Here is a 13202-nt window from a genome sequence, read left to right as displayed (position 1 = left end):
TGTTGAAATACCCTGTAGTTTGAGCTTCTCCCCACCTAGTTATTATATATCATATTTGTATCACTTATGTTACTTGTATATTATTTGTAAATCAAGAGACCCATTCCCCAATTATGTAACTGTATATTTTCAACCTTCCGGCTGCCATGCTCTTTCAATAAACAGTTAATTATTATTATTATTATTATTATTATTATTATTATTATTATTATTATTATTATTATTATTATTATTATTATTATTATTATTATTATTATTATTATTATTACACACACACACACACACACCTCTCTCTCTCTCTCTCTCTCTTTCTCTCTCTCTCTCTCACACACACACACACACACACACTAACCTCTGGCGCCAGTTCCTGTTCCTGTTGCCAGAGCGCCGGTACTGGAACCTGGTGTGGGAGTCCCTCATAGAACGCTGGTACCGCTTCATCTTGACCCAGCTCCTCCCCGCCGCGTCGAACGTACACCACACCGTTAGCACCACTGACACCATGACGCACCAGTTGCACACCACGATACCTGAAGGGCAGTGGTGATGTTAAGTGGTGATCCATAGAGGTTAAAGATGTGTTAAGTAGAGATCCGAGGAGGTTAAAGGGGTGTTAAGCGGTGATCCGTGGAGGTTAAAGGGGTGTTAAGTGGTGATCAGTGGAGGTTAACGGGGTGCTAAGAGGTGATCCGTGGAGGTTAAAGGGGTATTAAGTGGTGATCAGTGGAGGTTAACGGGGTGCTAAGAGGTGATCCGTGGAGGTTAAAGGGGTATTAAGTGGTGATCAGTGCAGGTTAACGGGGTGCTAAGAGGTGATCCGTGGAGGTTAAAGGGGTATTATGTGGTGATCAGTGGAGGTTAAAGGGGTGCTAAGAGGTGATCCGTGGAGGTTAAATCAGAGGAATTCATAAAATATAAATAAGGCTAAACAGTAGAAAATACCTCATGAGAGTTCAAGGTTTTCATGGGTGATGGGAAACATGAGGAACAGAGTCAGTGTTGGTGCACTTGGTTAAGTTAGGTGAGCGTGCATATTCGTTAGAACGTCCTTAGCTTAGTTAGGAGAGTGTATACTTGTTCATTATAGCGTCCTTGGTTAAGATAAATCAATGTTATGTTCCTGTCAGCGCGTCCCTGGTTAAGTTAGATGAGTGTACGTGTTTATTATAAAGTCCTTGGAGAAGCACAAGTTGATCAATGATTCCCAACATGGCTTCACAAGCGGGCGTTCATGTCTAACTAATCTATCAACATTATTTTTAGCTATTTTCGAATCAGTGGACGACGGACACGACTATGATGTAGTATGTCTTGACTTAAGCAAAGCCTTCGACAGAGTCCCCCACGAAAGACTAATAAAAAAAGTGGAGGCTCCTGGCATTGGAGGAGATATTCTAAAATGGATTAGGGCGTGGTTACAGGACAAGAAACAGCGAGTGAGCATTAACGGCACTAAATCCGATTGGAGTAACGTTACTAGTGGAGTACCCCAAGGCTCAGTACTTGGATCATTATTGTATATTATGTACATAAGCGACATAGATATCGGCGTAGACAGCATCAAAAGTAAATTTGCTGATGACACTAAAATAGGGCGTGTAATTAAATCTGATGAGGACTCCGTAAAACTACAGAAGATCTAAAAAAAATTTCGAATGGTGTGAAAAATGGCAGATGAAATTCAATGTGGACAAATGCAAAGTACTTAGTCTAGATGTAAGCAGAGAAACCAGATACCAGATGAACAACGATGTTATAGAGCAATCCGACTGTGATAAAGATTTAGGAGTAATGATAAGTAGGAATCGTAAGCCAAGTAAACAATGTGTATTTGCTCGAAACAAGGCTAATAAAGTAATTGGGTTCATACAAAGGAGTGTTAGTTACAAGACTTGCGAGGTCATTCTAAAACTATATCTTGCGCTTGTGAGACCTCACTTGGATTACGCAATTCAATTCTGGTCACCGTAATACAGAATGGATATAGAATCCCGAGAAAGAATTCAGAGGAGAATGACAAGACAAATTCCGAGCTTTAAGAACCTTGAGTACAGAGACAGGTTAAAGCATCTTAATTTGCACTCCCTCGAGAGACGTAGAGTGAGGGGCGATATGATAGAGGTGTGTATAAATGGAAGTCAGGGCTAAACAAATGTGACATTACAAAGGTACTCAAACTATCCAACCAGGAGTGAACTCGTAACAATGGTTTTAAAGTAGACAAATTTAGATTTAAGCGCGAAATTGGTAAACATTAGTTTGGAAATAGAGTAGTGGATGAGTGGAACAAGTTACCAAACAGCACCATTAACTCGAATACGCTGGATAGCTGCCTTCAAACATAGGTTGGATGGATATATGAGCAATAGGGATTGGGTGTAAATGGGACTGCCCAGTATGGGCCAATAGGCCGGCTGCAGTTTCCTCCATTCTTATGTTCTTAAATGATTGTTTACGTGTCCTTGGCTAAGTTAGGCGAGAGAGCAAGTGTGTGCTAGCCTGAAATGTGTACGTGACCACTACAGCGTCCGTGACTGAAGGAAGTGCATATAATGAGTGTTTGTTTGTATGTTTACGTACCCAGTATGGCGTCCTTGGCGGCCTGTGAGGTGCAAGTCTGGTAGTGTCGACTAAGCCACACCACGCCCAGTACCACCCACACCAACTCCGCCACCAACACCGCTGTCAAGAGAAAAGAAAAAAAAACACGTCAATAACACAGAGAGCCTGACCACGTCAAGGGGTGGCCAAAATTAATCAAGGAAGAACATAAGAGGGAGGAGGGGGAGGTAGGAGGAGGTTATTATGATCTTTGTGCTTATACAGAACAGATATTAATAACAACAGATGTCAGACTCGTGCCACTGACCACATACACAGGAGTACACCGGGGAGGATCACAGTATGGAAAACTCATGAAGTAATTTTGTGGTAAAAAATGGCAGTTCAACACTGGCGTTCCTTGAAGCAACTCTACTAAAATGGTAGGTAAATATACTTCATAACTATACTGAGACTTTACCAATAATCTGCTAACTCCCACCTCCACTCTTGAGTAAAAAAATAATAATCTAATCTTGATGAACCCGCGTTCACATGACGTCAAGAAATGTTAAACGCTACATAAATACTGCTTCCCCGTGCACTCACGCAGCGCACCACCACTCTAAATATTATTGACCGTGTAAGCAAAGCCTTCATTAACGATAATTGTTTGATGACGCACATGAGTAAGTTTCTTCTTTCATTCTCATGACGAAAAGAAATGGTTACCTTGGCAGAGACACGACTTTATATAGGAGTAGTGATTCTAGTCTATTCACAGCACCTTTTGAACGGACCCACAAGCATGCCTAAACTTCTCGACCCAACTACTGCATTGGATGCGGGAACGGTTCTGACATTCTAATTTGCCCACTTAAGTTACGATACAAAGATGGGTACAAGGAATGGCGTCAAAATGAACTGGAACTCCGTTGCGAGTTACCTATATTTAATTAAATCCTGTTTGGAGAAAGTCTAATGTACGGAGAGAGAGATTTTGCCAACTGGTCCACAAGGTTCAATTTCGCATACCAAATCTCCCATCAAAATAGATTCCAGCCACACACACACACGAGGCCTACCGGCTTTTACTCGGTGAACCATTAATTTCCATTTAGAAACTGGAAGTCAATCTTTAATTATCACGAGACTTCAAACAAACCAATTAAAACACGATAATCTCTGACCCACCGTCCGGCTCTGTGAGAACACCATCTGTGAGGGTCTGTGAGAACAGCATCTGTGAGGGTCTGTTAGAACACCATCTGTGGGGGTCTGTGAGAACAGCATCTGTGAGGTTCTGTGAGAACAGCATCTGTGAGGGTCTGTGAGAACAGCATCTGTGAGGTTCTGTGACATCACCATCTGTGAGGGTCTGTGAGAACACCAACTGTTAGGGTCTGTGAGAACACCATCTGTGAGGTTCTGTGAGAACACCACCTGTTAGGGTCTGTGAGAACAACATATGTGAGGGTCTGTGAGAACAGCATCTGTGAGGCTCTGTGAGAACAGCATCTGTGAGGGTCTGTGAGGACAGCATCTGTGAGGGTCTGTGAGAACAGCATCTGTGAGGCTCTGTGAGAACAGCATCTGTGAGGGTCTGTGAGGACAGCATCTGTGAGGGTCTGTGAGAACAGCATTCAGAGGGCTACCAGAGGACACCATCTGTGAGGGCTCAGAGAACAGCATCTGGGAGGTCTGTGAGAACAGCATCTGTGAGGCTCTGTGAGAACAGCATCTGTGAGGTCTATGAGAACACCATCTGTGAGGGCCTGTGAGAACAGCATCTGTGAGGGTCTGTGAGAACAGCATTTGTGAGGGTCTGTGAGAACAGCATCTGTGGGGCTCTGTGAGAACAGCATCTGTGAGGGTCTGTGAGAACAGTATCTGTGAGGGTCTGTGAGAACACCATCTGTGAGGTTCTGTGAGAACAGCATCTGTGAGGGTCTGTGAGAACAGTATCTGTGAGGGTCTGTGAGAACAGCATGTGTGAGGGTCTGTGAGAACAGCATCTGTGAGGGTCTGTGAGAACAGCATCTGTGAGGGTCTGTGAGGACACCATTTGTGAGCACATCAGTAGGTCCTCATCACTCGGGACACACACACGGTCACGTACCTTCCAAATTGGATTAGGTTGTGTAATGCCTTGGCTGATATTTGTGGCGTGATATAAAAATTGGTAGACCACTTTATTGAGTATACTGATAAAAAGATAGATAGACAGATAGATAGGCAAAAAGATGGATGTATATATATACTTATACTTCTTTCTTATATACTTATATATACTTATATATATATATATATATATATATACCTTATATACTTATATACCTTATATATATATATATATATATATATATATATATATATCATGTAGATCCAGAATGGAAACGTGGACAAGATAAATCTTGATACAACCTGACCTGACTTCTTACTTGATACGTCGCTCACTTTTATAAGCTCTTCTTTCGTGTGCAGTAGAGGTAGAGTGTGGATTAGTGGATCCCATGTTATTGGTCTCACCTGATGTTATATTAGGTCATCCTTTGTTTTTAAGCCTCTCACAGTGCCTTTAAATTCAGTTGCCTGGTGCATTCGTAAATATCCACTTAGCAGGAAAATTCAGCGTATCCACCTTTGAGAATTTGGTCTCAGGTGTGTTATTAACCCCCCCTTCCTACAGTGTTATGGTATCAGGGTCTTATTAAACAGGTGGGCAGGAGGGGTGCGTCCACCTGAGGTCCCTGTCGGCGCAATTGTACACCTTGGCCACGCCCACCTCCTGGTGTCTTGTAGTGGTTACCCTGGGTAATATTCTTATTGTTTAGTAGGGGAGATAATACTGTATATTTTTGGGTAAATTCAACGTATTATCTTCAGTGGTAGTAGTCCATACATATTATTATTATTATTATTATTATTACTATTAGTGTGTGTGTGTGTGTGTGTGTGTGTGTGTGTGTGTGTGTGTATTATTATTATTATTATTATTGTTGTTGTTGTTGTTGTTGTTGTTTGTTCTTTATCATTATTATTACTTTATTATTATTATCATCACCAGTCCTACACTGTGATATAAGCAGTATACTCTGGTATTGTTTTGAATGTTGGATCGTCGTGTGCTTGGAAGGGAGAGAGGGAAGGAAGGAGAGAACGAGAGAGTAGAAGACAAAGAGAAAAAGAAAAGAGGGAGGAAAAAAGAGGAAGGGAAGGAGGAAGGAGGAGAAAAATCGGGAGGAAGGAAATAAGGAAGGAGGGAGGACGGGTCCGTAGCCAGGGTTATACACTTAGAGGGCCAACCCTGCCATTATGCAATAGGTGGTGATTATGGCGCCGCCGTGCCAGCTGACTGTGATTTATTTCTATGCAACTCTCATGTTCATGACCAGATACAGTTTATTTTTTATTTTTACACAGATGATTTTTTCCGTACTACAAAATTCCACAAACAAAAATCAAATTTTATTGTCTTATTTTTAACATCATAGAACATGATAGTTTTTTCTGTTAGCAGTTATTATGTAAATAAAATTAGGGACCCATTTGGATAATTATTTAATTTAAAATTAACTACCACAATTACAGTACTTGCTTCATGACATTATGAAATGCTAAGGATATTATTACCACATGTAACATATGGTAACTGTGCTAGATCTACCCAGGAAAGTCGCGAAATAATCTCAAGACTGAAAGAAAATTTTGCAAAAAATTAAAAAAGTGAAAAGTTACTAAAACATACTTATTTCATCCACAATTTTATGTGCAACACTTTTTCACTATATAGTAGTTTATAATGAGTTAAATGCTCATTTTACTGTACAAATATTTACAAAGAAAGTCCAGTACACTTAAAATAGCTAAAAAATCAATTAGTATGTGCAGGGTCTGCACTACCCCCCTCGTGGGTACGATCCTGAGGGAGGAGGAAACCAAAGGAGAAAGAAGAAAGGAGGGAGGAGGAGGACGAGAAAAATAGAGGAAACGGGAAGGGAGGAGGAGGATCGCTTACTCAGCATTTTTTTTTAATATTACCTACGCGGACCTTAAGCTAAAATGCTGGTCCACCCACTGCTGGGATAAAACACCAGCATCTTTTTAGTTAACTGTACATCACCACTAGCGTGGGGGTGGATGCTCGGTAAGAAACTGTAGGGTTTCTTGAGAGTGGTTGGTGGTTAGCATTTTGGCAACCTTTTCTGCTGTGATAGGGGGTTGTATGTTTCTCCTAGCTAATTGTGTTCCAGGGCACTCTATGGGGTAGTGCTGCAGTGAGTTTTCTGCTCCGCTGTCGCAGGTCTTGCACATGCGCTGCTCTGCTGGTACTTGTACAATGATTTCCCATATGCATGGGTATCCCAGTCTCTTCCCTTCTTGTTATATCCTTCATGAGTGGTGGTCTCTCATAATTCGTGACCAGATAGTACCACCTGGCCGATCGTCATACTGGTGTTAATCTTCTATGTTTGTCTATTTTCCACTGGGCAGTTCGTGTTATTGTGGTCTTTATTTGCTCCTGACTGGGCGGGATGTTCATCTCAATGTTTCGCTGTCCTACAGCAGCCTTGGCAGCAGCATCAGCTCGTTCATTCCCTGGGATTCCGATATGACTGGTCGCCCAGTTAATGATAACTGGCCGATCTTGTAGTCTTAACCCTTGCAGTAGACCAACAACGGATGTTATGAAATGAATGTTGTCTCTAGGCTCTCTGCATTGTAGTGCTTCAATAGCACATCGTGCGTCAGTGTGTATTACAACGCCTTGTTGACTGTTTATGGAAGCGTGTCTTAGGGCTTCAAGTATGGCAGCTAGCTCAACTTGCAAAGTAGAGCATCCATCTGAGGTTCTCCAAAGGGACGTGTTACCTCCTTCTATAGTGAAGGCTGCTCCTGCCTTCGTACTGGTGGGCTCTACGGAACCGTCTGTGTAATACACTGTACTATTGTGTGTTGTTAGAGCCTTCATGTTTCTCTCTGCTACCTGTCGGAGCTCATATGGGTTACAGTCAGCCTTTCTTGTCCCAGTTTGTAGAATGTTGAAGACTGCTGGCGGGGACTCCCACGGTGCTGGGGTGCTGTAGTCTGGACTCAATGTATCAGGTCCTTTGCTGAGGATTGTGTCTTTCAATTTCAGTCGATTTACAGCCTCAGCTGCGCACAATAGCCATGTTTTCTTGTTAAAAACGTCTCTGTTAAGGTTCAGTGCTCGTAAGAGTCCATTCTTGATGTCACTTTCCCGAGCTCCGGTAATCAGCTTTGTTGCAAAGCACGCAGTTAATCGTTCCGTCCTGGTTTGGAGAGATGTGAGACCTGTCTCCATGTGTAAGTTTTCAATTTTTTTCCACATAGGTGCCTTGACAATGACTCTCATAGCGTTATTCTGGGCAACCTCCAATTTCGCCCACTGCCACTCAGACAGTGTGTTAAGAGCCGGTGTCGCATAGTCTGTTAATGATCGAATGGCGTGTATATATAGCGTTCTTAGGACTACATGTCCTGCACCCACCTTGGGTTCTGTAATGGTTCTCATCATGTTGACTCTCTTGACTATTCGGTCTCTTAGATAGTTTATCTCAGAGTCAAATTTGAGGCCTTTGTCAATCCAGATGCCCAGGTATTTGTATACATTGCCCCATTGTAGGGCAATACCTTGTATTTGCAGTTGTGTCACCGGCTCATTGTGTCCAATCCTCATGGCTTTCGATTTTGGGATTGATATCTTGAGCACGAGACTCATACATTCTTCACTGATGAGGTCTAGTGCTTTTTGGACTTTGCTGATTTGGTTTCTGCCTTTTACTATCAGTGCTAAGTCGTCAGCATAGCATAGCAGTTTGGTACCCTCTTGAAAGGGGAGCCGACACAAGCTTTCCATGAGGATGTTGAAGAGAGATGGACTAAGAACTCCTCCTTGTGGCGTGCCACTTTCCAGTCTTTGGTGATTTGAGACTTTTCCTTGACAGGTAACTCTTGCTGTTCTGTTTTGGAGATAGTCAGCAATCCAAGCCAGTAGGCATCCCTTGACGCCTTTCCGGGCCAGAGTGGTTACAATGGCCTGTGCATTTGCCAGCGCAAATGCTTTCTCTAGATCAAGGAATACTACGATTGCCTTATTTTGACCAATCGATCCCAGGAGAGCGGCCAAACTGTGTGCAGTGCTGAGACCTTTGGTGAATCCAAAGATATTGTGGTGAAGTGGTCCAGTTTTCCAGAGGAGTCGTGTAAGGACCATCCTTTCGGCGGTTTTGCCGATGCATGCTGTTAGTGATATTGGTCTGAAATTTTGGGGATCATTGGGTTTAGGAATAGGAACAATGTTTGCTCTTTTCCAAGCTGACGGGAGTTTGCCTGCTGACCATGATGCGTTGATAACTGTTAGGAGAGCAAGTTCACCAGCAAGTCCTGCATTGCTGAGCAATGAATAGGTTATACCATCACTGTTTTCCTGGCCCTTCTGATTTCTTCTATAGTAAACAGACAGTTTGTAGTGTCAGTTTGTTCAATTGCATGTCTGACAACTACTTCTCTCTCCAGTTGTACTTGCTGTAGATGAAGTCTTATTTCAGGAGGCAGTTGAACTGATGACGAGCGTTCTGCAAAGTGCTCTGCCAAGCGATTTGCTTCCTGTAATGGCTGGGGGTGGGCTGGAGCTCTGGGCAGTTTTCCTGTTGCTATCCTGAGTTTTCTCCAGAGTTCACTCAGACTGGTGTGTGCATTAAAGGTTGCACACCACTCGAGCCATTTGTCTTCCCTAATTTTCTGAGTAATTTGACAAGCATGTTGGACAGCAACCATTTTTGGAGTTCATCTTGATATAATTTCCAATTTGCTTTCTTGGTATTCCATCTGGGTGGCGGACGTGGGGGAGGAGGGAGTAGCTCCACCCGCAAAGTGATTGTCGTTGCAAAGTGGTCACTGGTCAGTTCATCATCCATCTCCCACTGAGCTACTGGAACGAGCTCAGTGGAGATGAATGTGAGGTCCAATGTTCCTCCCAGTATGTGTGTTGGTTCCCCAGTATTAATGAGCGTTATTTCTGGAACATCTGTCAGCAGTTCCACTAGGTGATGACCATCCTGGTTCATCCTTGTGGTTGAATTGATCGTTGGATGGTGGGCATTGAAGTCCCCACCGGCTTCTAGTCGTTTGGGTGGCGGTTTATAGATTTTGTATACTACAAGACTGTCGTTTGCCAGGTGTATCCGAACAGCTTGTGCCTCTACTCCATCTCCACAGTGAACTGGTTCTACTTCTGGACTGGGGATGGTCGCCCTGACGAGAATCATGCTGCCATAGGAGTTGGGCGCCTTTGGTACAGAGTACTGTTGGTATCCAGGCAAGCGGAATTGTTTATCTTTGGACATCAGGGTTTCTTGCAGAATGAAGACATCAATATTTTTAGCTATGGCTGCTGCTTGTACAGTATGCCGTTTGTTGACAGGCCTTGTACATTCCACTGTGTTATCTTGAGATGACAAGGAGGTGGGGCTATTCTATCATTATCTCCTCGTCGCTGGTGCTGTAGTTGCTCTCGGCGTTCATGGTTGAGTCGCTCTCCTCCTCGTCCGTTAGGAATGGTGGCTGTTTCTTGGGCACCTGCTCTGAGGGAGGAGCAGGAGGTGGAATTCCGCTTGTTTTGGGAGGTATCTCGGGAGTTTTTTCTTCTCTCTTCAGGGTGCTGTCGCTCTTGTCTGTGATCGTGTGTTTGCTGACGGTCTGTGCTTGTTGTTCCATCCGTTGCAAGGGGCTTGAGGTTTCACGGTGTTGAGTTCTCTCTCGGATGGCAAGTTCTTCTTCTTGTCTGATATCTGACTCAAGGGCGTCGTCTGTTCCACTTGTAGTTGTGGAGTTTTGGGGTCTGGTCTTCCTGCATCTTTTCTGTGAGCTGTGTCATAACTGCATTTATTATATTTTCGGTGCTGGTATCTTGTTTCTTTATTATAGTAGAGAAAGTCACTATCATAATGGTGATCATCTGTTATATTTGTTCTGTGAATGCTGCTTGTAGATTGGCAGGCTGGGGTGTATTCAGTTGGGGGTTGCAGTGTCCCAGGCAATATGGTGTTCTCCACCAATACTGGAGTGTTCTGTCCTTTTACTGCTATACAGCTCTGGAGCTGCGGTTGTGGATTCCACTGATTTGTCATGGTTTCCTACATGGACTGATTTTGTCCAAGTGTCTTAAATTTTGTCCTGTAGCCTGGTGGGGGAAGTGCAGGGAAGGAATCCTCTGACAGTTGGGGCGGAGTGGGTGTTGGGTTGACAGTTTCTGTCGCTGTTGACCCCACACGATTGTGCTCTGAGGTGCTTCTGTTGTGTTTTGTGGTTGAATTTTTGCCATTGCAACTTTTATTCGCTCTCTCCTCTCTGGGCATGATGTGCTCCAAGCGTGATGTTTCTTTCCACAATTTGGGCACTTGGCTGTCGTGGTGGTTCCTTCCTTGTGTTTTTGAATACACATTTCTGTCTTGTGGCTTTGGCTGCAGATGCCACATCTCACTTTTTTGTGGCACCTGGATTGGTGCTGTCCAAATTCCTGACATTTGTAGCATCGTAGTGGTTCTGGGACAAAAGGACGCAACTTGTAAGTTCCCCAGTTGCCTAGGTCTACCTCCTCTGGGACTGTCCCCCTTGATGTCCACTAGCACTTGCCTTGTCTGTGTTTTGTCCTGACTCGTAACACAACACTCTGCCTTGGTCACTTTTGGATGTTTTATGATGACTTCTACAGGTAGTTCCAGAGGATATCGTAGTCGGACCATTCTGGTTGTTTTCTCCTCGGGGTCTAGTGGTATTATTTTGACCGTCTTCCCGTTGAGGTTGGTGACCTCGCTGAGGATCTTGGCTGTGTTGTGGTCTTGGGGGAAAGTATCAGTTCTCCAACTAGATTGGGCTTCACACTGAACTTGATGTTCTTGTATTCTAGTTCCAGTGCTACCACTACCTCGTACGCATGGTTGAATTCAGTTTCTTTGGGAATCTTATACTCCATCACAGTCGGAATCTCGAAGGTGGGTGGTTCTGCCACGGGGTGGATTGCTGGGGACATAATTGTCTATGTCGGAGATGTTGTCTTCCTTCCGAGGCCTCTTGTGGCATTTTCCTTCCATCGGTTACGTCTCTCTCGCTCACTACACCTACCTAGTTCCTTGTTGCCCTAGGACCAGTGCCGTAGCCATCCCCCCCCAACGGGGGTCGTAGGTTGGTGGCTCTGGTTTTGCAACAGGATCCCCAAAAAAGGAGGAGCCTACTCTACCCTATCAGCTAAACTCACCGACCCAGCTCACACCCCTCTAAGGAGCCCCTTTGTGGCCTGTCCTAACGACAGTTCCCGCAGGGTTCGTTAATACTGGGAGAATCGGTGAGGGCACTAAGAAATGTGAGCATAAAACACAGAGAGACAAGCAAGTCAATTCAACAAAGACGAGATATCTACGTCAAAGTGAGAGTGGCGTGTGTGGCGACAGTAAGTCTGGCCAGGCGCCGACGTGAGCAAGTGGAAGCAAGTGGGTCGGGAGTAACTGCGACATGAGTCTTCTCACCTCACTGCTCAGCTGACGTCTCTGTGGAGCATCTGGGTAACTTGACCAGGTTTAATGAGTCGTCAGTCATTCCTAGTCCTCTTATGGTCCGGTGGACATCTCTGATTGGCTGTCACTCACCTCTCATTTGCTGTCGTCATTCTGCCTTTCTAATTTTTTGGGTTGTCACCTCACGACAACTGATCTTCTCGTCCCCTGATTGGCTTACACTTTCATCCTCTGATTGGCTGACACTGCCACCCATGGAGGTACCTCCATGCTGCCACCCTCTGGTTGACCGGCACCCCCCCGATCTCAGTACTCTGTAACCCACATTTTCCCACGATCTTCTTCCCTTTCTCCTCCCTTGATCACTTCCTCCTCTGTTTTCTCCCCACCTTCCTTTCTACCCCTCCTCCCCACAGTCTCCTTCCTCTCTCCCCCTCCCTCTGCCATCTTCCCTTCCTTCTCCCCCCTTCTTCCCCAACCTCCAAGTCATCAGGTCATCCTTTAGCTTAACTTGCCACTGTCTCAAGCTTCCCTTAATGGCTTTATGTCCGAGGTCTTACAGTCTCACAACGCTACCTCAAGCTTCAGGCCCTGTAGACTCAGGAATTCATAATAATATATACTTCTCCGTCTCTCTCTTAGCCTCTCTTTATTTCTCACACTTTCTGTCGCTCTATTTCTCTCTATCCCACCACATTGCTTTATTTCTCTCTCTCTCACCACATTGCTTTATTTCTCTCTCTCTCTCACCACATCGCTTTATTTCTCTCTCTCTCTCTCACCACATTGCTTTATTTCTCTCTCTCTCTCTCCCCACATTGCTTTATTTCTCTCTCTCTCTCACCATTGCTTTATTTCTCTCTCTCTCTCTCACCACATTGCTTTATTTCTCTCTCTCTCTCTCTCACCACATTGCTTTATTTCTCTCTCTCTCTCTCTCTACCACATTGCTTTATTTCTCTCTCTCTCTCACCACATTGCTTTATTTCTCTCTCTCTCTCTCACCACATTGCTTTATTTCTCTCTCTCTCATCACATTGCTTTATTTATCTCTCTCTCTCTCACCCACTGTTTCTCTCTCTCTTTGCTTTATTTCTCTCTCTCTCACCACATTTGCTTTTCTCT

At 44.2% G+C, this 13202-nt stretch overlaps 1 protein-coding gene across 1 annotated transcript in view; it reads right to left on the bottom strand.

Moving 5' to 3' along the window:
• LOC121873107 (diacylglycerol lipase-alpha-like) overlaps window positions 1-8080 on the bottom strand; it is a 38566-nt gene extending 30486 nt beyond the window's left edge. Inside the window, exons 1-4 of the mRNA XM_042376418.1 lie at window positions 8054-8080; window positions 3736-3919; window positions 2581-2682; window positions 353-530 (exon numbers count right to left, since the gene is read on the bottom strand). Of these exons, the coding sequence (XP_042232352.1) occupies window positions 353-530; window positions 2581-2682; window positions 3736-3919; window positions 8054-8080 (491 nt within the window). The remainder of the gene's footprint in view (window positions 1-352; window positions 531-2580; window positions 2683-3735; window positions 3920-8053) is intronic.
• Between the last annotated feature and the right edge of the window lie 5122 nt (window positions 8081-13202).

This window comes from Homarus americanus, unplaced genomic scaffold (assembly GCF_018991925.1).
Source record: "Homarus americanus isolate GMGI-L3 unplaced genomic scaffold, GMGI_Hamer_2.0 scaffold32929, whole genome shotgun sequence".
In the NCBI taxonomy this organism is placed as follows: domain Eukaryota; kingdom Metazoa; phylum Arthropoda; class Malacostraca; order Decapoda; family Nephropidae; genus Homarus; species Homarus americanus.
This window is presented reverse-complemented; position numbering and strand designations above follow the sequence as displayed.